The 24,070-nt window shown below is 41.0% G+C and overlaps 1 protein-coding gene across 1 annotated transcript in view; it reads right to left on the bottom strand.

Moving 5' to 3' along the window:
- Positions 1-15,548, bottom strand: part of LOC129495412 (activin receptor type-2A) — an 82,316-nt gene extending 66,768 nt beyond the window's left edge. The window contains exon 1 of the mRNA XM_055302896.1: positions 15,300-15,548. Within this exon, the coding sequence (XP_055158871.1) occupies positions 15,300-15,354 (55 nt within the window). The 5' untranslated portion in view covers positions 15,355-15,548. The remainder of the gene's footprint in view (positions 1-15,299) is intronic.
- Between the last annotated feature and the right edge of the window lie 8,522 nt (positions 15,549-24,070).

Below are 24,070 nucleotides of genomic sequence, written 5' to 3'. Positions count from 1 at the left end.
AGAAATTTGATGAGTTGCCAACAATTAAAACATTTTTTTTTTGTGGGACACCAGGGTGGCTCAGTGGTTGTGCATCTGCCTTCAGCTCAGGGCGTGACCCTGGGTCCTCCACATCGGGCTCCCTACACGGAGCCGGCTTTTCCCCTGGCTGTATCTCTGCCTCTCTGTGTCTCTCGTGAATAAATAAATAAAATCTTTTAAAAAAATGAAATGTTTTTTTGTACTCTGAAACACAATAGAAGTCATACACAGCTTCTTTCCCTACAGTAAAAACGTGTTATAACAAAGAAGTGCATATTCTAAAATAAGGTAAGTGTTCATATGAATCTCACTGGTGAAGCTTATTAGTTTAAGACCCTGTCTTTTTATCTATAAAACGGATAACTACTTCATAAAGTAACTTGGTACCCAAAACACTGTAGCAAGCAATAAAGACTTCCTTCCAATTTTTTCATTTGGGTCTTATATATAATAAGAGGGGGGAAAAAGATGTCAGGATCAGTATCTCAAGCCCTTAGTACAGGCTTTCAAACTTTCTGACCACAAACCACTGTAAGACCTACATTTTTCATTGTGATCCACACATATATACATAAAATCACACACATACCTGAACTTCACAAAATGCTACAATCACTCTTCTATTTTCTTTCTTTTCTCTGCACCCCCTACAACCTCTTTACCTCCATGCCCTCCCTCCCTAATCACATAACTCTCTTTTTAGTCCTGTCACCCTATCACCCTACTGGAGCCCCAGGGATCCAGATATTTCCCAAGATCCAAAGCCCAGCAGACAGAAAAAGAGGGATCCCAGAAGAAGGAAATTTTGATAGGTGTTGAGAATATGTCTTTCTTCTGGTCCAAGAAAGAATACCGTATCCATTCTCTCAGAGATAGTGTTATTGCTGGGGGGCAAAGCTGTACTGCTGGAATAAAGAACACTGAAGGTAAAAAAAAAAAAAAAAAGAAAAAGGCTTGTAGATTAGTCTGGGGACTTACCCAACTTATATAACAATGATCCTATAAGAAAATTCTTTCTAGGTTCCAAAAAAAGTTTTTAAAACACAAAATACTTCTTGGAGGGAGGGGTGTTATTTATACCATGTTCTACGTTAGGGGCTGGAATAGCTTGTATGTTTTTAAATGGCTGAAAAAAATTCAAAAGAATATTTTATGACACATGAAAATTACACGAAATTCAAATTTCAGTATCTATAAATAAAGTTTTATTAGAACACAGTCACACTGATTCATTGATTCATTGTGATTTAACACAAATGATTTTGTGTTAAAACTGGCAAAGCTGGGATCCCTGGGTGGCGCAGCGGTTTGGCGCCTGCCTTTGGCCCAGGGCACGATCCTGGAGACCTGGGATCGAATCCCACGTCGGGCTCCTGGTGCATGGGGCCTGCTTCTCCCTCTGCCTGTGTCTCTGCCTCTCTCTCTCTCTCTGTGTGACTATCATAAATAAAAATTAAAAAAAATAAAAATAAAAAATAAAATTTAAAACTGGCAAAGCTGGGAAAAAAAGAAAAAAAAAACTGGCAAAGCTGATAGTTGCAAAAAAGACTGCCTAAAATATTTACTATCTAGCCCTTTACAAAAAAAAAAAAAAAAAAACTTTGTGAACTCTTTAGTATTTGAAAGCTTTCAACCTACATTCACAAATACTGGTTAAACACCTTTTATGTGTCAGACGCTGGGGAAACTACAATGAATAAGTCAGAGATATGGCTCTCCCCTCCCAAGAATTCATGGAAGGCAAGTGAAAGCAAAAGCTCGGTAAAATAAAGAGCATTTGGTTTGTTGTAAGAACCATCAGAGGGCCAATATGGCAAAAGAGGAGACTGGAGATGACCATATTAAGCGATGCGTTTAAGGTCACTATAAAAACTAGACATTCCTCTAATATTTTACTGTATATTCAGTTTATTAACTCCTTTACTCACACTGTAAAGATAAATATCTACTGACGCAAAATCACAAAATCTAAATTAGAACTATTACAGTTCACTTGAACCTAGCATTCTAATGTTCTCAAAAAAAATCATTGCATTAATATAAATATCTGAAATAATATTTCGAAGTTTAAAAAGTTGCAAATGTATATGTAAGTGTGCTTGAGTTTATGTATGCAGTCTCTGATCCTCACTGTACTTCTGTGAGGTAGGTATTATAAACTCCATTTTACAGATGAAGAAATTTACAGAATTTTCCCAAGTTCAAATGGTATATCACACCACGGTTTTTTTTTTTTTAAAAAAAAAAAAAAAAAAGGCCCAACACCCAAGTTTTCTCCCTACAGAATGTCTGTTCTTTCTACTAAACCACTCCAAGAACTGCATAATTAATTACTTTCACTGAATTTGAGATGAAGAACCTTCCTACTGCTATTCATTTGTTTTTGAGAAAATCATTCTTTCTAACCAACAGCTACATTTGTACCAGTAAGATTAGCTTTTATTTCTATTAACTAGACCTTACTAGTCTACAACAGGTTCCAATGGTAGAAAATTCTACAGTCTGTAACAGACTAGGCTCTTATGATTTTTTTTCTACTCCCTGGCTTAGTGAGCTGATATCTTTCCCTATCACAGAAACAAGATCAGATATTAATTTAAAAATACTGTTTAATCAAAGCTGCTAAATATACGTTGCTAAATATATGTTGCTAAATAGGAATTACAACTCTTGGTGTAGGGCTATTATTTTCCAGCTACAATAGTGAAAGATAAAATCTGTGGATAAAAGATCAAAACCACTCTTCTACTGATTCAAAAATAAAAAAAGTATAACCAACATTCCTCTTCTCTTACCCTGATCTTTTAATTTTACTCCATCTTTCTAAAGTGAGGATCAGCTTGAGTAGACTTGTATCTCATAAAAATCATTCTGATAGAGGTAGTTACTAGAAAAAAACAGTACCTGACATTCTGTTTGACCCTCTCAGCAGTTAAAGCCTTCTAATTTAATCATTTTTATTATTTCTAGTTCTCTTGGCGAATAGGCAATCTCTATTTACATTTTAACAAACAATTAGCAATGAATTTCCTAATTCAACACCCAAACCAGGTTTATGTATGTCTATGGAAGAGAACAAAAAAAGGTCAGTTGGTAAGACATGTCATGTAACATTTACACCAAATAAAAAGATGATCAGTAGCTATGTAATCATTTTCCCAGTCACAAAGTAAGGTTTTCTTTTTTTTCCCTACCTCTGAATGCCTACTAATCAAACTGCTTTACTATTACCCTGCCCATCTGTATAAGCTAATCTCTCATAACTGCCCTTATTCATTACGTATCATTCTCTTTTAACTTAGACTTTTCATTTCTCCCCCATATCATTTTAAAATGTACTTGCACAAGTAATTTGAAGTCTAAGCTTAAATAAAAACAATTAGCAAATTCTATTCACAAGTAATGCAGTATGAAACTCCAGTACCAATTAAGACAAAAACTAGCAAACCAGTTATACTTCTAGAGCTACTTTATTTTAGGTAATAACAAATAAGATGGGTTTTCAGGGTGAAACTACCCTTCTTTACAATAGGTGGCTTAAGTTAGCTTTACCTGCTTCCATAATGAGAGAAACCAAATGAAAAGAGGCAGCCACCATTACATTTTTAAATTCAGTAAAGTTTAACGTCTCTTCTGGTTTTCTCTCTGTGTAATAATATAGTTTTTCCTAGTCAGAGATGATGCTGCTGAACTTCTGCCAATATAGAGTTGATTTCCCTGTGCCAAGCACCACCTCCCCCTCCTACCAACAATAAAGGCTTGAAATCTTTCACATATAAAAATATTCAAGCTGACTACTTAGAGTTAGAGGCCATAGCCCTGAGTAAAAATAAGAACCCATAGTATTAACTATTTATCCTTTCAGCCTTTAAGACCTTGATAACCTGTAAAGATATCAAATTCCTAAGAATTAAGACACAATATATGCTTTTTCTACTTATGAATCTTCAACCATACCAACAATACAATATATTACATGTTTAAAGCAATAAAGAGATGATCTTGTGAAAAAATAGACATATGAAAAGGAGTAAAGTCAAAGTTTCACTGGGAAATAGGACTGCTTAGTAAACAAGAATATAAATTAGCAAATGCACAAAATCTAAATATAGGAAATTGCCACAAAAATTCAATAAACTCCAATCTACATTTTATTATCTCTCTTTTTAGATTTTGGTTTTTTTTTTTTTTTGATGTTGTAGAAAGTTTTCAGGTGCACAATAAGCCTATCCATTTTTTTTTAATTTTTTTTTAAATTTTCTTAATTTATTTATGATAGTCACATAGAATGAGAGAGAGAGAGGCAGAGACACAGGCAGAGGGAGAAGCAGGCTCCATGCACCGGGAGCCCGACGTGGGATTTGATCCCGGGTCTCCAGGATCGCGCCCTGGGCCAAAGGCAGGCGCCAAACCGCTGCGCCACCCAGGGATCCCCCTATCCATTTTTCTTTAAAGAAATAATAGGTAGGAAAAAATGGGGTGACTAAGAAAATCTGAGAGGAAAAAAAAAAGAAAATCTGAGAGGAAGACTAGTTAATTGCAGGCAAGCTTTAGAGTATGGAGAATGTTCAAAGCTAGAAGGGGTCTTGGGAGAGTCTCTAGTTCAGGTTGATGGGAACAGCCTCCTACTCTCACCTCTTCACTCTTAGATTCCCCTAATTTATTGTCCAGAGAGCTGCCCAAGTGATATCACCACATAACCCAGATCTAGCTCCTCCTTAAAACTCTTTGCTTTACCACTACCCTTTGGATTTTATTCTAACTCCTTCCCACATTAGATCAAAGCCCCTACATGGTCTGGTCCCTGTCTATCTCTCCAGTCTCAAGCCTACACTCACTTCTTCAGGCAGGCAAACATTTACTGAGCTTCTCCTTTGCCAGACACTGTGCTAACCCCTGAGTGTATCATGACAAAGGTGACACACCCCTCTTAGAGCTTACACTCCAGTAGTGGAAAGTGTAGATAATAAATGGGTAGATAAACTAAATAACTGGAGATTTGTGGTACGTGATGTGAAGTGAATAGCTATCCTGTGAGTACCCTGTTTGCTTCTGTCAGAACTCATATGATGATCTATAATTATTTTATTCACTTGGATACTTTAAGACTGTAAGCTCCATAAGCACATAATCATATCTGTCTTCTTCACTGCTGCATCCCAAGCACATTGCAGTGTCTAGCAATGCAGTTCAACATTTGTTAATAAAAAAATAGTTATTTTACCCTTTTTAATTTAAAGATGAGTAAAATGAGTTCTTAGTGATGGCTAAGGTCAAGAAGAGTAAGCAAAGTAAGAATCTGAATGAAATTCAAGTTTTAGCCCAAGATATTATTATATCATATCCAAAACACTGATCTCAAAACTTGATTGTTTTCAAAGCTTGTAGCTGTCCCCCCAAAACAGGCTTGAGAATCTTTCAAGACTTTACTTTTATATGAAAAATCTTGCAGCACTTACGTTTTAAGTAAAATTATAAGTATATCTTAAATTCCAATAAATAGAAATGAAAATTTATTCAAATGTTTCCTTTCAATGTATGCTACAACAATGAGATCTTGAAGAATACTTTGTAAAAAAAAAAACTTATCTGAATGTTCTAAATATTTCTTGGCTCCTTTTTGGCACTCTATTGATATTTTCTTTGGCTAAATAATTTAGTCAGAATTTAGTTTATATTAACTCGTAAGTAATTTACTAGAAAATTTTAAAATACATTCCAAGAACTGAATCTATATTTTTAAATGTTTTACACACTACATTCTTAAAATAATAAGACTTAAAGATAGTTTACAAACTAATATGTGTGTGTGGTATCTACTGTGCGACTGTGTTATATGGCCTATTACTTCATTAAATACATCTTGGTTTACAAATTTAAAAAAATTAATCTAAGAGTTTTAGAAACTTGCCAAGATATCATAATTTACCCATGACCCCTCCTCCTAAAATAATGCTTTGGAAGTAGCTTGATTTATCATCTATAATCATAAAAATGTGAAGATCATGTATAATCATAAGGATATGAAGACTAACAGATTTTTTCCAATAAAGGTTTCATTTCTATTAAATATATATTGTAAAGTTAGTAATCATAAGTAGGAAAACTCCTCTCTCAAAGTTTTATATATGGATAGGCTTACTTTTATTACAATATGTAAAGATGGTTCATTTTTCAAAGCTTTTAAAAAGCAACCACTCCCTAGTGGGAACTTCTAATAATTATCGCTTTACATTTATTTTCTTCAGCAAATTAGAGAATACAATGATTCCCAATGTGACTATAGCTATTAAGAAAATAGTCAACCAAAGAAAAAAGTGCTTGTATCTAGTCCAAAAGAATGGTATTAAAAAAGTTTAGGATTCAGGCATGAATAACATACACCAAGTCAAAAAAGTTTCTAAATCTACTTCTATGCAAGAGTATAATTTACTATGAGGAAAATGCCTTATGTAGATCTCAAAGAATATAATCTGGATGGCCAGTATGAGCAATAACTGCAATTACTATAATCTATTAAACACAAACAACATACCAAGCCATAAGTGCTTAGAATTCTTTAACTTCACAATAAAGACATATCCATTGTGTGGTATCTCTGCCCCCATAAAAGAATATTACATGTGCTCATATTTTCTATGTACTCTTATTTTTCCAAATCATGTGGGTATTTTCACTCATCCTTATTATCTAAATCCATATCTGTCTGTAGAATTTCTTTAGTTATGAAAATGCTTCCTATTTTCTTCTGGTTTTTTATTTCTTTACCAATTTAGTTAGTAGCACCAGCATCCTACTTTAATCTTCAAATTGCTCTATCCTATATTCCACATATATATATTTGGGACATCCATCAAGAGCTATCTCATACACTCCTATCTCTCTTAGTTTCAATTACTGTTGCTCTGATTTAACCCCCTCAAATGAGGTTATTTTACTTTTTCAAGAAATTATAAACATCCTCTCATCACATAAATCTCCTCAGATTTAGTCAAAATTCCCTCATCTCAATTTGCCTTCCATCCATGGTCAAGTTTACCGGTAAATGCCCTCTGTGTTCCTGATCCTATTTTGTGCCTTTTCCTTCATATTAAGATGAACATCCCTCTCAAACACCTTCCAAGACATTTTCTCCCTATTACTAGGATCTATGTCCTCCAGAAAGCCTTTCCTAAATTTAAAAAAAATATGTATATATGAACCCTTCAAAATTACAATCTAATTCTGTTTTAGCACTTTTGTGTATACCTAATTTATCCAGTGAATCCAAAAGAGAAAAGAGCTCAGTCAGGGCCATGCTCTCTCTTGGGACCACTTTTCGTTATATTCTATACCTAAGTACTCATTCTCTACTGTAAGTTAAATAATGAGCACATTTTTCAGTATATGTATTTTTCATTCCACATGTTTACACTGCAGCTTCCTTCTCAGAGTACTGAGTAGAGAGAATAAGGGATTGTTGAACTGAGTCGCTATTTCTTAGGAGTTGAGAACCCATAAGTTCATCACTGAATTAATTAATGGATCACAATAAAAAATATTTTAGTGAACAGAATATAAAAATAAATAAAAGTCTCACACACAGAGTTCACAAAACTTCTATTCCTGACATATATACATATTTATGTATATGGAAACTGAGTAATGATGTAATGTCTATCTCTTACTGTGGGCTATGGTCAAAAGAGCTGAAAGCTACAGAACTTAAAGGTCTCTAAAATGCCTTCTAAATCTGCACAATTCAAATTATATTAAAAGATTTATTAGTCTAAGGATGAGAAAAAGCATTTTTAAAAAATGAAGAGAATTTAAGGATACCCAAAAAACAGCCAGCAAAATCTTTTTTTTCTTAATAAAATGTCACTATTAAACTCTAACCTTAAGATTATAGAATCATAAAGCTTTTAGAAAAGGAAAAACATTCAGAAATAATCTAATCCAACTTTATTGCTTTAATACATATAAAAGGAAAACCCAGGCCCAGAAATGAAAAAATTTCACTTCATTCATTCACTGAACATTTCCTCTGCACCCATTATGTGCCAGGTTCTAGGATTAAATCTGCATATAGAGAAGATGTCTCCAAAGAGCTCACAGTCTAACATGTATAAAGGTAAATAAACATTTGCAGTAATTAGTGGAATCAAGGTCATTTAGAAAAATAGCAACTAACTCAATCTGGGTTGGGTGGCAGAAAAATTGTTTCTAAACAAGTGATACTACTCAGTCTTAAAAACAAAGAGCTGGCCAGGTAAAGGAGAAGAAATAAAATATACAAAGATACTGTACTGATACACAATAAAGGATGACACATTCAAAAAACTGTAAGCCAAGTTGTATAGCTGGAATATAAGGAGGAGACATAGCAGAATACCAAGTATTTGTGATTTTTTTTAAGATTTTATTTATTTACTCATTTACTCTCTCAGAGAGAGAGAGAGAGAGAGAGAGAGGCAGAGACACAGGTAGAGGGAGAAGCAGGCCCCATGCAGCCTGACGCGGGACTCCATCCCGGTTCTCCAGGATCACACCCCAGGATGAAGGCGGCGCTAAACCGCTGGGCCACCGGGGCTGCCCTATTTTTTTTTTTTAAGATTTTTAGTTATTTATTTATCAGAGAGAGAGAGGAGAGAGGGGGGCAGAGACACAGGCAGAAGGAGAAGCAGGCTCCATGCGGGGAGCCCGACGCAGGACTCGATCCGGGGTCTCCAGGATCATGCCCTGGGCCGAAGGCAAGTGCCAAACCGCTGAGCCACCCAGGGATCCCAAGGGGCTGCCCTATTTATGTGATATTTAACCTTCAAATCACTCTCTGAGGTGGTCACTATTAATATCCCCATTTTGTAGATGATAAAACTGAAGTACAAAAGATGAAGTGATGTGCCCAAAGTTAAATTGTGAAGCCAGGATGTAAACCAGGGAAGCCTAACTCCAGAGCCTATCCTCTTAGTCACTATACCAAGAGGTTAGAGAACACAAGCAGGAACCAAATGATAAAACACCATTCTAAGTACATACCATTCTAAGACTTTAGATTTTATGCTAAAGGTGACTCAGTGAAATGTTTTAAGCAGGAGTGACATATTTAGATTTATTTTTTAATGAAGTCAATCTGGAAGTTATATGTGGACAGACTGGAAGAGGAAGTAGTTACAGGGACCTAGTCTTGGCTAGAAAAGTATTACCATAATTCAGGCAAGAAAAATGATAGATGTGCTACACAGTGGCAGTGCTGGCACTGGAACCAAAGTCTACTGACCACCGTGACCACATTCTTGTCCAGTATCCATAAGAACCTCCAAACTTCTTCCTTTAAACCCACCATTCTAACAGTTTAAAAAAAACTCAAAACTCGGGGAAATACACATTTTCTTTAGACCCTTCATTAAACCAAATGTGACTACTAGATGCATTTGGATATAGGAAAGAAAGTGACTAGCAGAAACCCAGTGGAGAATGACAGAAAGTCAATTGCTATCTACAGTAGTTTTCTTACCTTCTTGACTTTTTCCTTCTCCTTCCCCTATATACTATTCCTGGAACTTTCATGTTCAATAGTCAATTTGAAATCAATGTTCTGTCTAGACATGACTATTATAACCTAACAAAATTAAATCTACCACCGAGGAAGTCTGATGTGGTCCCAGCAATAAATATATTCTCTGGTCTGGTCAAACCGTGGCTTAAACAAAGGTGATGAATGAATAATAACAAAAGATAGACTTTTTGAAAGCAGAGAAGAGTTAAAACCAGAACATTTAAGAGGGAGTAAGAGTGGGGTACCTGGGTGGTTCAGTCAGCTAAGTGTCAGATTCTTGATTTCAGCTCAGGTCATGACCTAGGGTCATGAGCTTGAGCCCTGCATCAGGTCCCACATAAGATTCTCTCCTCTCTCTCTGCCCCCTCCTCAAAAAAAGGTTATGGGGGAGGGAGGAGTAAGAGCAATCTACAGTTGAAGCTATTTGATTCCAAAAGTGTGTGTGTGTGTGTGTGTGGTATTCCAGAAGCCAACAAATGAAAGAACAGTAGAAAAAAACTATCTGGTCAATTCTCAAACATTCTAAACTGAATCTGTTTTCATTTAAACCATGTGTGAGTCCCTTGAGCCACCCTGATGCTAAGCAACAAGTGGGTTCCATAAACAAGCTGCCTACAGTATAAGGAAGTACAGAAGGAACAGAGGGGGTTAAAGAGAATAAACAAAAAAGGCATAGAGTGGAAAGGGAAGCATAATGAAAAGGAATGGAAGAAATTATGAGTTATACAATATGGACTAAAAAGTGAAAGAGTACTAGTGACCCTAATCTCAAACACTGCTACCTAAGAGGAACCAAGACAAGTAGCAACATAAGAGAGCATGAAAAGAGGAAATTTAAATCACAGATTTTTTGAGACCCCCAAAGATGAGAAATAAGAGTACACTACTCACAAAAGTAAAAAAGCAACAAAACAGTTTTAGAATCTAAAGGAATAGAGATTATTAAATTCTCGTTTGATTTAGTTGTGCTTTACTTCACACAAAACGGTGAATCCAAAAGGTGAAAATGTCAGTAGTACCAGAGATACGCATGTATGAGAGGTGTGTTACAAAGATAGTATAAGGCTTATTTGCATACTTTTTGTGGGAGTGATTTCAGAATTTTTCCTTTCAATGCTGTAGTGCTACTTATACCTTTTCACTTTAATTCTTTATCCTGGCTGGGTTCACTTCCTTAAAACCAGAGTTCAAAACAAGTAAGCACTTATTAGTTATTGTCAAATTTTAACCTTAAAAAGGACAAGGGTCTGTGATAGATTATAGAATATTAATTAGCATAGCCTGAATGAGTCTAATAATTTAATTCTTTTCACTTTAATTCTTATCCTGGCTGGGTTCACTTCCTTAAAACCAGAGTTCAAAACAAGTAAGCACTTATTAGTTATGGTCAAATTTTAACCTTAAAAAGGACAAGGGTCTGTGATAGATCATAGAATATTAATTAGCATAGCCTGAATGAGTCTAATAATCAAAACCCAGCCAATGATTCTCCAGAAAATTATGTAATTAAGAAACCACTTTAAAAGTTTCTTCAAATTAAAGGCAGCTAAAAGAAAGAAGAAGAAGAAGGAAAAGAAGAAGGAGAAGAAGAAATATCCTTAAAAAAAAAAAAAAGACCTAAATTTATACTTCGAAACCTTTCAGGGACATATAACATACATAGTTCTTCCATAGGAAACTTATAAAACTTTCTGGCACCCTCACTGTTGATCTCACTTTCTCTTTCTCTCTTTCTTTCTCTCTCTTTCTCTAACACACAATCCGCTGCCACCACACAGTCCAGACAGTAAAATTTCAGTAAGATAAAAGGAAATATCCTTAAAGGTAATTATCACAGCAAGGAGTCTACTGGATCAGATGCAAATATAATTAAACTTGATACCTTGACCAATCATTCATCCTATTCATGAATATACCAGTCTTCATGGGCTCTCCATCATAGCAAAGCAATGGTTTTGGAGAGTTTATTCATAAATCAGCAAAATATTTTATTAAAGTATAATAAGGTGAAATAATGCATACAGCTATAGTCTAATATAATCATTCTAGTTTTAAAAGATAACGAAAAGATGAAAGCTCTCAACAAAAAGTCACCTAAAGATCAATATGCATGTACCTGCAAAATTTGGATGACTGACTGTGGGAGTAGGAAGCAGGACCCTTTTGCTAATATACTAATACTTTTGAAAACAGAGCTTCTCAACCTCAACATTACTGACATTTTGAGCCAGGTAACTCTTCACTGTGCAAGGCTGTCCTGTGCACCGCGGGATGATGAGCAGCATCCCTGCCCTTTCCCCGCTAGATGCTAGTAGCACACCCTCCCCCATAGTTGTGATAACCAAAAATGTCTTCAAATGTCCCCTGGAGGAGAAGTGCAGGGGTAGGTAGCAAAAGACACCCAACCTGAGAACTACTAGCTTATAAATAGAAAAAAATTCAAAGTGAATTGGTGGAGGAGGGAGTTTGTCTTGTTCCTCTTCTGGTTTTGATGTTCCAGTAGATGGTATCTGAATCTGATCACAGACTACACTTAAGAGATTCTGAGTGTAGGAAACAAAGCGTGTCACATCCATCACTTGTTAGCCAAAGTTCAGCTGAGTCCCAGAAGATCCACAGTGCTGCCAATTCCCCCTCCAAAGGCACATAGACTCACTCACAGAAACACACATGGGCATGGGCGCGCACACACCCGGCACTGCCTACCTATCTGAGGTAAAAGAAATGCACGTAATTACTTTATTTCCATTTCTTATTTCATCAAATATATGGACCAGGCTGCTCCAGTTCCCACAGAAACCCAAATTCCTCAACTTAGTCAGTGCAACTCAAACACCACAATAGCTGCATCATTCTAGATAGGAGAGACCTAAGTGCTAGAACAAGTATTAAACTCATAGTTTAACAAATGGTGAAGAAAGACACAAATTAGCCACACTGCTTTAAAAACAAACAAACAAATCCAATAAATCGATTTGTGTTTTGAAACAGAATCTGAGGAAGGATAAAAAGAATGGAAAAAAATGCAAATACAAAAGGAATCTGAAGGCATCTGAGGAATAGAACAAAACTCAAAAATGTTTCCCCTGGAATTACATTAAGAAATTACATACTTGGCCATATCCTACAGGAATAGTCTGCAAAATCAGTCTCCTATATACTATGCCATGGGATGGAAACTGAAAAATCAAAGTCTGCAAAATACTAAAAAAAAAAAAAAAAAAAAAAGTAAGCATCCATCCTAAAAATCTGATATACAACAGCTCTTTATTACTATTTTTCATTTGCTTAAAAAAATTAAATATCCAGAAACAAAAAAAAAATGACAACTTGAGAAATTTTTTAATTCTTATAAAAATAGCCATCCTCATGCTTCCAGCATGCCAGATTACATATTACCTAGGAAAATCAATTAGGAAAGGAAACATAATAATCTTTTAGAGTGCATTTGATTCATAACAAAAGCCTTTTAAAAAATCAGATATTTTAAGTACTAAAAATCTTCATACATAAATATGGATTAAAGTCTTTAAGATGATTTCAATTATCTTCAACAGAATTATATTTTAGTTCAACTAGGAATTATTCGGGAAAAAAAAAACTATGCAACAATATTCAGCACCAGTTTTATGTAATTCTATGTGCTATACATATCTATATGCTCTGTAAGCAAGAAAATTACTGTATTTCAGAATTTTAGCTATTAACCTCCTGGCCCACTGAAAATAATCCTACAAGAAACTAACGCTCAATTCTTTTTACTTCTAAACCAAGCAGAGGAGGCTGTAAGATCTGTAAGCGACAGCCTGCTTTTCCAGAAGTAATACCTTGAGACTGCTTAAGAATAACCCCCTTCACCAATTATTGTGACTCAGGTGGGTTTGGGAGGGAATAATGTCCACAATTCCTTGGTCAGTGGCCATGATGCCCCTCCTCCTCAAGGGCAGGAGATCAGAGAAAGGGATTTGAACAAGAGGAGTTCACCAACCAGAACATACAGGAACCAGGAGAGAGAGAGTACTACGGGAAAATAAAAACTGCATAGTTAAGTCATGTCACAAAAGCGAGAGGTTTAATGTTATCAAGGTACTCATTCATTTCGGAGACACCATTGTTTATCTTCCTCCCCAAACCCTGCACAAAAAGAACTGTCAGCCTGCCTTAAGCATGTTCCTTCTTCCATTTAAACAGACATGATTCTTTTGGTTAATCTCTGGCAATGATCGCCATTTCACAACACATTTAGCCCACCCGGAACTGATCAATACCACTACAGACATAAGACTAGACTTTATCCATTTATTAACCACAAGGAAATGTGCCATTCAGCAAAATTCTATACGTTACAAAGGATTCTATTAGAAGAGGGGGTTGGGAGGATGGACGGACACACACACACACACACACACAGCACAGAGGTACACAAAGAAAAGACTAACACCCTCTACTTTCCCTGTAGCAAACGAGATAAAGACGTGGCCGTGAAACCTGTCAATTCGTCCCCTCCGTCCCCCCCCCCCCGCCTCCAATAATTCTCTCCCACAACCTGGTAACCGAATATTGAATTCTATGATCACCAGATCCACTGCGACTTCAAAGTGTTCCATCCATCAAACTAACTCTCCTGCTTCGTACGTGTGCACACCTTGGAGCTGGGCTGCGTTCGTTTACAGAACCCCAAACACAAAAGACTAGTTTCCCCAACCACTGGTTGCAAAGGCGTACAACGTCCAAGCAAAAATCACAACGTCGGATGCAGGAGGGACCAGGTCGTCCCCTCCAAGCCTCGGGCCACAACCTACGCCAGGACCGCAACGTCTCTGACAAGCGCGAACCATCTCAAATGGCTGCTCTATGGACCGAAAACAATGCCTCGATACACCGCGCGTTAAGAGAAGTCTCCCGTAGGTGAGCGGAATCTGTGCCAGCCGAGAGCACGCAGAAATGGTGGTGGAGGGCCAGCGCTCCGCCAGCGCCCGGCCGCGCTCCGCTCCGCTCCGCGCCGCGCCGCGGTATTGTTAACACCCGGGCCACAGCAGCTACAACTATTTTTAACGCGGCTGGACGCCGAAGTTGAGGAGACCGTGAGGCAGGCAGGCAGGCCCGCGGGCGGGCGGGCGGGCGGGCGGGCGAGGGGGGTGGGGGGAACCCCGATGACACCGCCGCCGCGCCGCATTGTTTCTCGCGGTCCGCAGCGAGCGGGCGAACCCGCGAACGGGCGGGCGGGCGACAGCCGGCTGGACGTCCGTCGTGACGGCCACCGCGGAAGCGCTGGTTACGAGACAATCAAACCCAGAACAAAACGCGCCGCTCCGGGGGGAGGCAGGCCACGCGACACGCCGCTCCGCGGGGCGCCTTTCGGGGCTCGAACCCGCGGCCCCGGCTGTCACTTGTGCCGCTTGTGGCTTAACCGCCCCCCTCCCCCCCCCCCGCCCCAGGCAGCGCTGTCACCCAGGGCGAGGGCCACAGAGCGTGACTTTCCCACTCGCACGGCCGAGCCGTCCGTCTCCTCAGCCCGCCGGCCCGGCTCCGAGCGGGAGACGCTGACAGAGATTTCCGGGGCACGGTCAGAGCTGAGGTGGGGGTCGCGCGGGGTCGCCGGGGGGCGGGTGTGCGCGCGTGTGTGCGCGCGTGTGTCCGTGTGTGTGTGTGTGTGGAGAGCTCCCCAGGCCGCCGCCGCCGCCGCCGCCGCCGCCGCCGCAGCCGCCGCAGCCCCGCCGCGCTCGCTCCACGCGCCTACCTGAAGAGCAGGAGATAAGAAACACGGCGAACGCCAACTTCGCAGCAGCTCCCATTTTCCCGAGGCGCCGGGGAATCCGCAGCAAGTTCTCGCTAGATAGCCAGTTCCCTGGGTCTTCCTCGGAGACAAACCTCCTGGTGTGAAATCAACCGTCATAAAACATATTCGGAAGCCCCCGACCAAAAAGAAAAAAAAAATAAAAAATAAAAAAGGTTCACGGGGTTAAGAAAAAAAAAGGAAAAAATAAAAGAGCACAATAATAATATATATTTAAAAAAAAAAGAAAAGGAAAAATGCACCACGGGGAAGGGGTGGGGGGAGAAAACCGCCACACACACGCACAACACACAAAACCAAACAACGAAAAGGCAACAACAACAAAAGCGGGTTTAAATCACTGTCAAAATCACTGTCAGCGCCGCTCGCCTGTCGGGGCTCTCGGAACAAAACGCCAGGCGGAGGCGCCGAGGCGGCGGCGGCGGCGGCGGCGGCGGCGGCGGGGCGCCCGAGCCGCCCGGACAGTCCGGGAGCCGAGCCGGGTCCGACGTCCGGACCGACCTTCAACCCGGACACCCAAAGTCCGCGGACCGCTGGCGGCCGGGCTGGCGGCCGTGGCGGCCCGGGCGGCGGGGACGGCGCGGCGGCGGCGGGGACGGCGGCGGGGACGGCGGTGCAGGCGGCGGCGCAAGCGGCGGCCAAGTTCTGGTCCAGGCTCTGGCTCCGGCTCCGGGCTCCGGGCTCGGCCGCGTTTTCGGTCCCCTGGCCTCCGCCGGCCCCGCCCCCCACACTTCCGGTTCCGGCCCGAAGCTGGAAGCCAGGCGCGGCGGAGGAACGCCCGGCCGCGGCGGCGGCGGCGGCGGCGGCGGCGGTGGCGGCGGGGACGGGGACGGGGACGGCGGGGCGGCGGGGCGGCGGGCGCAGCGCGCGTGCCGGGCCGGGAGCGCGAGGAGATGGTCGGGGAGGCGAGGCGAGGCGGGCGCGGGGAGGGGCGCGCGCGAGGGCGGGGCGGGCCGGAGGGCGGGGGGCGGGGCGGACGGAGGCGCGTTCCCGCGAGGCCTGTGCGTCCGGCCTGCGCGGCCTGCGGGGCTGCGGGGCTGCGGGGCTGCCGGGCTACGGGGCCCGGGCGGGACGTGGGGCGCGGGGCGCGGGGAGCCGCGGAGCCCGCGCCCTGCCCTGCGCTGCCCCAGGGGACGCCGCGTCCGCGGAGCCGCCCGGCCGACCCGGTGCGCGCGGGCTGCAGGCGCGGCCCGGCCCCAGCCCCCGGCGCCCGAGCGCTCAGTGCCGCGGCCGAGCCACCGGGCCGGGCGTGCACGCGGGGCGGGGGGCAGCCGAGCGCCGCCCGGGATCGCGCGGGGTCCGCTCCGCACCCGGCGGGGTCGCGGCTGCCTCTTTCTTTCCTTGCATCTTTTTCTTTCTTTCTTTCTTTCTTTCTTTCTTTCTTTCTTTCTTTCTTTCTTTCTTTTTTTTTTTTTTTCTTAAATTTTCACGCCCCTTAAGCCAGGTGGATCGCTCGCACGGGGCCGGACCGGGCTCGGATCGCGACTCCGAACGCAGGGCGAGCGTCCTCCCTCGCGGAGCCCGCGGCGGCGGCGGCGGCGGCGGCGGCGGCGGCGGGTTCGAGCCCCGCGGAGGCCGGGACCCGACCCGACCCGACCCGACCCGGGGCCGCCCGGCCCTGCCTGCGGCGTTCAAGCGTGAGCTCCGCAAACCGTTTTATTTTTTTACTAATAAAGAATAATAAGCCGTACTGCGTGTGGCTAACTCCTCTGTTTTCCTGGTGCTTTACCGATCCCCACGTTTTTCCCACAAAGCCAAGCCTCCTCCCATGTATGTACACAGTGGTTTTTTTCCCCCCTTCCTCTAAATTACTCAATATCGCTATCTATGAAGCTCATCCTGTAATTATCTGCCCATTTCTACGACTTGTCAGGGTCATTAGTAATGACTGTGACTCTTAAACTCCCTCAGAGATCTCCAAGTCCTCACGTCGTGGTGCTCAGAATTTGTTTTTGTGTTTTTATTTGTTTTTTTGTGGGGTTTTTTGGTTTTTTTTTTTTTTGGTTTGGTTTGGTTTTTTGTTTTGTTTTGTTTTGTTTTGCTCAGAATTTGACTGATGTTGTGCAACAGTTAAGAAAAAGTCCCCAGTGGGTCTTCAAGGTGTCTAAATGGTCCCATATTATGTAATTCTCTGGACCTTATGAGCTGCTCAGAGGAATAAATATAAACATCCTTCCATTCTCTACTTGCACTGTTTCCACTAATGTTTCTGGAATGGAAGAGCATATTTAGTGCATTCAGGAATTTTCTGTGGGTTGTACCCTGGATCAGGCCTCCCTGTTGTCTTATCTCTGCATCACTTCCATATTTCGCAGATTGTGAAACCACAGCGAGTGGAATAACTGGAATAACCAGTAATAGGACTAAAACACACACAAAAAAATTATATTCCTTATCTTACCACCTAAATTTGCCAGTAGAAGAATTTTAAGAGAAGAAGGAAATTATTTTTCTCTGTCGCATAAAAGGGGAGCAACAAGGCAAAGTCCTCGCTGAACTATTCTTATAAAGACTTTAGCCCCCCCCCAGAAGTTATTAATATCCAGTAACAGTAGTTACCTATTTTGTTCCTAAAATCCCCCATCTTCTGTATATTTTTAAAAATTCAAAAATAATTTAACTCAAGACGTGAGAGTATGTGACTAACTCCCACTGGAATTCTAAAGCTTGAAAACTAGACGGAGGTAGCTGCAGCTAACCCTACTGCCCCTCTTTTTTCTATTTCTAGAATCACTTCTTCTTAATCCACAAATCCAACAACTCCCTAACAGTGCAAGCCATACAAGCTGAGTTGAGGAAAGAAGGAGAAGAAAGGGGCAGAATCGCAAAGGAACTCTGGTCCGACAAAGCGTTAGACGATTATGTGTTAAACACCTTTAGCTGACATCACTCAATCCCAACACCTGGTCTCAGTCTCTCTAATGCTAGAATTTCAGGTCCAGGGTTCTGACAAGAAATTTGATTGAACTGCAGGCTTTCCCCAGCTGGAAGAATTTTGAGAGACCGTTTTAGGGCGTGTTGGCTAGATGAGGAGACAGAGGTAAACAAGTATTATAGACTGCTTCCAAAATAGAGGATGATTTATTTTGCTAGGAACTCATATGGCTCAAAAAGGTATATGCATTAGGTTAAAACCTTCAGCTATGAAATAGGACTGAAATTGAATTAGGCCAGATTTGAACTTGCCTTTGAGATTGGGTAATATGCCATATATATTGTGAAGAAATTCACTGTAAGATATTCACCTGCCTTTGGACATAGCAACAGCCTCATATAAGCATAGAGATGCCAAATCTCTCTTCCTTCATCTTCAGTAAGATGCCTACATTCCTTTGGAGTATGAAGACTGTTGGATTTCCCTTACATGAAGGATTTAAGAGTATTTCTGCTGCTTTCTGTATGCTATAAAAGTATACATTTGTATGAGTATGTACAAGTATACTATAAAGGTACTATAAAAGTCTACTCATGTGTTCAAATTTCAAGTAACATGGGCATTCCTGAAGTGGCATAAGTAATGAATTTCCCATACACCGATGCTGTGAGGCATAACACCGATGCTGTGAGGCATAACACAAGGGAAAATCTTGGTAACTTGGTAAGTCAAAGAAAGGCAAATAATAACATATCTTCCATGAACATCCCCCTCCCTAAATGCTGAAACTGGGAATTAAGTTCCCTGTATCCTAGCTTTTGCTACTGTCATTCTTCCCTTTTTACTTAGGTCTACTAATAGCATTGCACTATGCCAATGTTGGAGTGGACGGAGACAGATAATGAAAAGAATAGGGATGTGGGAATGGATGAGGGACAAAACATTAGGGCAGAATTTTTTAGGACAGGAAGATGAGTTAGAAGAATTAGAGGAAACTAGCTGTGGTAGAAATAATGAGTCTAGCACTTTGATTAAAAGGCTATACTAACCCAACGAGGAATAGAAATAACCAATTGGTCACCATGTGACATCCCAAGAGTAATATTTGAATTTTCTCCCACTCTCACCTTCAAAATCCAGTCAAGGTATTTGGGGAAGATGTTTTCCCACCCTCCAATTTATATTCATGACCACAGAAACTTCATTTTCTGTTTGACTTCCATCATTTTAGAAATTTAATTTCTAATAGTTTTCTATTTTATTTCTAAATTTTACAACTCTTCTGTAAATTTTATGACTTTTATTTGTTTTGTTTTATTTCTAGTAGCTTTCAACTCCTCTTCCTGTAACAGGATGGATGAGCTTTGAGATACAGTGCCTAAATCAATCCCAATGACCTCAGTCATTCATCCAAGTTGGAGTAGAACAACACTACTCAAAAGTACAGATCTCCAACCAGCATTGGTCCCAAACCTTGTTACTGATCTTAAATGAGATTAGGGTAGACATTGGCAACAATTGATTAAAAAGTTTCATAGAGGGGTGCCTGGGTAATTCAGTCTGTTAAGTGGCTGACTCCATTTCTGCTCAGGTCATGACCCCAGTGTCATGATCTCAGAGTCAGGAGATTGAGCCCAGCATGGGCTATATGCTGGGCATGGAGCCTGCTTAAGATTCTCTCCCTGTCTGTCCCTCCCTCTTCTCACCCTCTCTCTAAAAGAAAAAAAAAAAAATTAAAAAAAATTTTGTAGAAACTTAAACATGTTAAGTCTGTTAAAGTTAATAATAAAAACAATTGGGTTTATATTTTGTTATTGTTTTTATTTCATGATGTTTTTTAGTAATTAAGTTTTATTGAATTTTACAAAAGTCTTATAGATGTGGAATTCACCATAGATAATTTGAGAGGCACTGGAGGAGAAAATAGACTATATACCAAAGATTCTCTCTCTCTCTCAAAAAAAAAAAAAAAGCTTTCCATCCATTTTGACAAATGCTTGAAATCTTCAATAAAGCTTTGATGCTATAGTCCTAAAATTTTCTATAATGTAAGACTGCATAAGAATCAGTCCTTTTTATCACATGGTCTATCATTACCTGTGCTATTCATTTATACAACAAGTAACTATTAACTTTAGCTTCAGGATTGTCCTGGGTATTGGTTGCATAGTGATAAAGAAAGTGGATATCATCTCTGCCCTCATTGAGCTTACAGTATCATGAGGAAGACAGAAAAAAATATTTGTCAAATGGGAAGGATTGTTTACAAAAGCAGACGGGGTGCTGAGATAAGGAAGAATGATGGAACTGGAAAGGAAAAGGACACTATTGCGAGGGAATAACTCAGGAAGGACTTACTAAGGAGGTAACATTTAAACCGAACCCACAAGATGAAAAGGAGATAGCCATGAATGGAGCTAGATAAGGAGAAACAGTACGTACAAAGCCTACGATGTGTTCCAGAAACTGAAAGGAGGTTCTCGTGGTTATAAAGACAGTGGTATGAATAAGGAGAGAGAGGAGCACAGGCCCCGGACCACAAAAGCTTATAAGGCAAAGTAAGGTCATTGGATTTTTTCCAAAGTGAAGCATCAGGCCATTGGAGTGTTTTAGTAAGGAAGTTATGTCTTCTAGCTTAAGTCCTTAAAGATTATTCTTGTTCTTATATGGAGAACAGGTTGCAGGAAATTACCAAAGAAAGCAGAGAGATTAGGAGAAAGGTGTTGCAGTAAGTCAGGCAAGAGATTATGGTACTGTGAACTAATATGGAAAGAAGTGGACAGACTCTAAGATATACTCGGGAAGAAGAATCAACAGGATTTGCTGATGCATTGGAAGACTCCTACTTTTTTCTTAAGCAGATGTGTAGACGTAGTGTCATTTGTTGAGTTGGGAAAGATTTAGAAGGAGAGATATAGAGAAAGTAGAGAGATGAATGGTGAAAAAAAGTTCAGTTTTGAAAATATTAAATATCAGATGCCTACAAGACATCTAAACAGAGATGTAAAAGTAAGCAATTGTATGTAACCAATGTTCGGAGGAACAGACAATGCTGCGGATATAAATTTGAGAATTATCAGCAGGTAAATGGTATGTAGGGCCATGGAAATGACTGAAAACATCTAAATAGAGAGTGGACAGAGAGAAGAAATTTAGCAAGTGGAGGAATAAGAGGCAGGAAAGGGGATGACAAAGTAACAGAGAGATAAGATAAAAATTGAGAAAGATGTCATACATGAGAGTGTTCTACAGAAGGGAGATGGGAACAGTATTGAGTCCCTAAGAAACATCATAGGGAAGGGCAAGATTCGGAAGAGCAGTCCCCAAATCACCTGTCCCCACCAAATTACCTAGATAACATTCAAACCACCTGAAAATTTATACGAATTCCCTGAATTAAAGAGAACCACTGAATGCTACAGTAGACAAGTTCGCGCTTCTATCAACTAGAAGACGTAGAAAAAGAAATAAAAAACAAAAGCCTCCAAGGAGGGCCCCTGCGAGAGCCAGGGCCTGAGGCCGCGATGCCCCAGGACAGGAAGCCCCCTCCCGAAAACAGGAGCGCACCAAACTTCCCGGAAAGGGGCTTCGCAGGGAGTTTGAGCAGGACCCAAGGGCGGGGCTGCCCTCGGCCCTCCCGACACTAACAACCACCTCCCCCCGGATAGTGCTCCGAGCTCCCTAAGGCTGCAGCGCGCTACCTGGCGGGCCACACTTGGAGGGCTCGGCGGCGGCTCCGGAGGGGCTGCGGGCGGGAGCGCGAATCCCACACCAGCCCCCAGCAAACAGGCGCCGGACACAGCCCAAACCACCGGCCTCCCCCATGACAGGCAGAGCCGGGAGGCCCAACAGCGAGGGACGATCCTGCCCGGATCTGAGCAATCACGGCCCCGCCCGCAGCCTCCAGCCCTATGGCGACAGATCTGAGAGCCCCGACCCCCTATTCCTCGAGGCTGAAATCCAGGCTTCCAGAGTTGCAATAGCAACTCGGCTGTTCCTCCTGGGGCCTGGCGGTAAACAACGCCCCCTGAGCCCTGTCAAGCAGCAGCGGGCAAGAGCACTCCCCCAATCTAACCACCTGAAAATCAGCACAGCAGCCCTCCCCAGAAGACCCATGAACATATACTCCCCCGTGTTCCAATATCAATTTTTCTTGGCCACTCACACTGACAAAATGACTAGAAGAAACTCTCACCTTCAAAAAAAATCAAAACAGCCCTCTCTCCCACAGAGTTACAAAAACTGGATACACTTCAATGTCAAAAGCAATTCGAGCACATTCTACAGCTACGGGGCTCTAAAAAAACATTAAGGCCTCACTAGACTTTCATGACTGCAAGATTTAGATCCAATCAGGCAGATAGAAAAATCAATTGAAATGAGATGCTATCCAAACTAGAATCCTAAACGTCGAGTTAACGATGTGGAAGAACGAGTTAGTGACATAGAAGACAAGTAAATGCCAAGAGGCACAGAGGAAAAAAAATAACAAATAAAGAAACATGAAGACAGATAAGGCAAATAAATGACACTCTAAGGAAGAAAAACCTACGTTTAATTGGTTCCCGAGGCGCCGAAAGGACAGAGGGCCAAATATGTATTTGAACAAATCCCCCATTAGCTGAAACTTTCCCAATCTGGAAGAAACAGGCATCTCAGATCCCGAAATACGAGAATCCCTCCCCTAATATCAATAAAAACCGTTCAACACCTCGACATCTAATAGTAAGCTTCAAATTCCAAAGATAAAGAAAACCTTAAAGCAGCAAGAGACAAGAAGTCCCAGACTTCATTGGGAGAATATTAGGTAAACAGCAGACCTCTCCACAGAACCTGGCACAAAAGGCTGGCAGGATATATTCAGTCCTAAAATAAAGAACATGCAACCAAAAAACTTTACCAGCACTCTCATCAAAATGGAAGGAGAGATAAAGACTTCCAAGACAGCAGGATCTGAAAAAATAAGTGACCTCCAAACCACTCTGCAAAAATTTAAGGGACTCTTAAAACTCCCCTTTAAGAAAATTCAATAACCTGAATGTATGGGCTTAATGACCCATCATAAGCGCAGAGATTCAGACGGATAAAAAAACAACCCATTATTTCGTCTATAAACAAGAGACTCATTTTAGACAGAAGACACCTACAACCTGAAAATAAAAGGTTGAGAACCATTTTCCTCAAATGGTTCTCAAAATATCCCCAAAAACGACAGAACACTTCTGAAAGAAATTGAGAAGACACAAAGAGATGAAAATATTCCATCTCAATGATTGCAGAATATATTGTGAAAATTCACGTATCCCAGGGCAATTACACGTAAATGCAATCCCTATCAAAATACCATGACTTTTCTTCAGAGACTTAGAACAAATTATTTTAAGATTTGAGAATCAAAAAGACCCCAAACAGCCAGGAATTTTGAAAAAAAAACCATATCTGGGGCATCACAATGCCAATTCAGGTTTACTACAATCTGTGTCATCCAAGACAGTGTGGTAACTGCACAAAAACAGACATTTAGATCAATGAACAGAACTAGAACCCTAAAGGGTCCCTGAACTTTATGCTCACTACATATACATAAAGAGAAAGACGATCCACTAAAAAAGACAGTCTCTTCAATAAATGGCGGAAAATGACATCCACCTCAGAAAATAAACTGACCACTCTCTTGCACCATACATAAAAAAAAGATAAACCTCAAAATAGATGAAAGATCTAAATGGAGACAGAATCCATCAAAATCCCAAGAAGAACTCAGGCAACACCCCTTTTTGAACTTGGCCACAGTAACCGAGAAGACAACATGTAGGATCTCATTCATTTGAATATGAAT

Source organism: Nyctereutes procyonoides, unplaced genomic scaffold, assembly GCF_905146905.1.
Source record: "Nyctereutes procyonoides isolate TBG_1078 unplaced genomic scaffold, NYPRO_anot_genome, whole genome shotgun sequence".
NCBI classification, from domain to species: Eukaryota; Metazoa; Chordata; class Mammalia; order Carnivora; family Canidae; genus Nyctereutes; species Nyctereutes procyonoides.
Note: the sequence above shows the minus strand (reverse complement) of the source record. Positions and strands in the feature narration are given on the sequence as shown.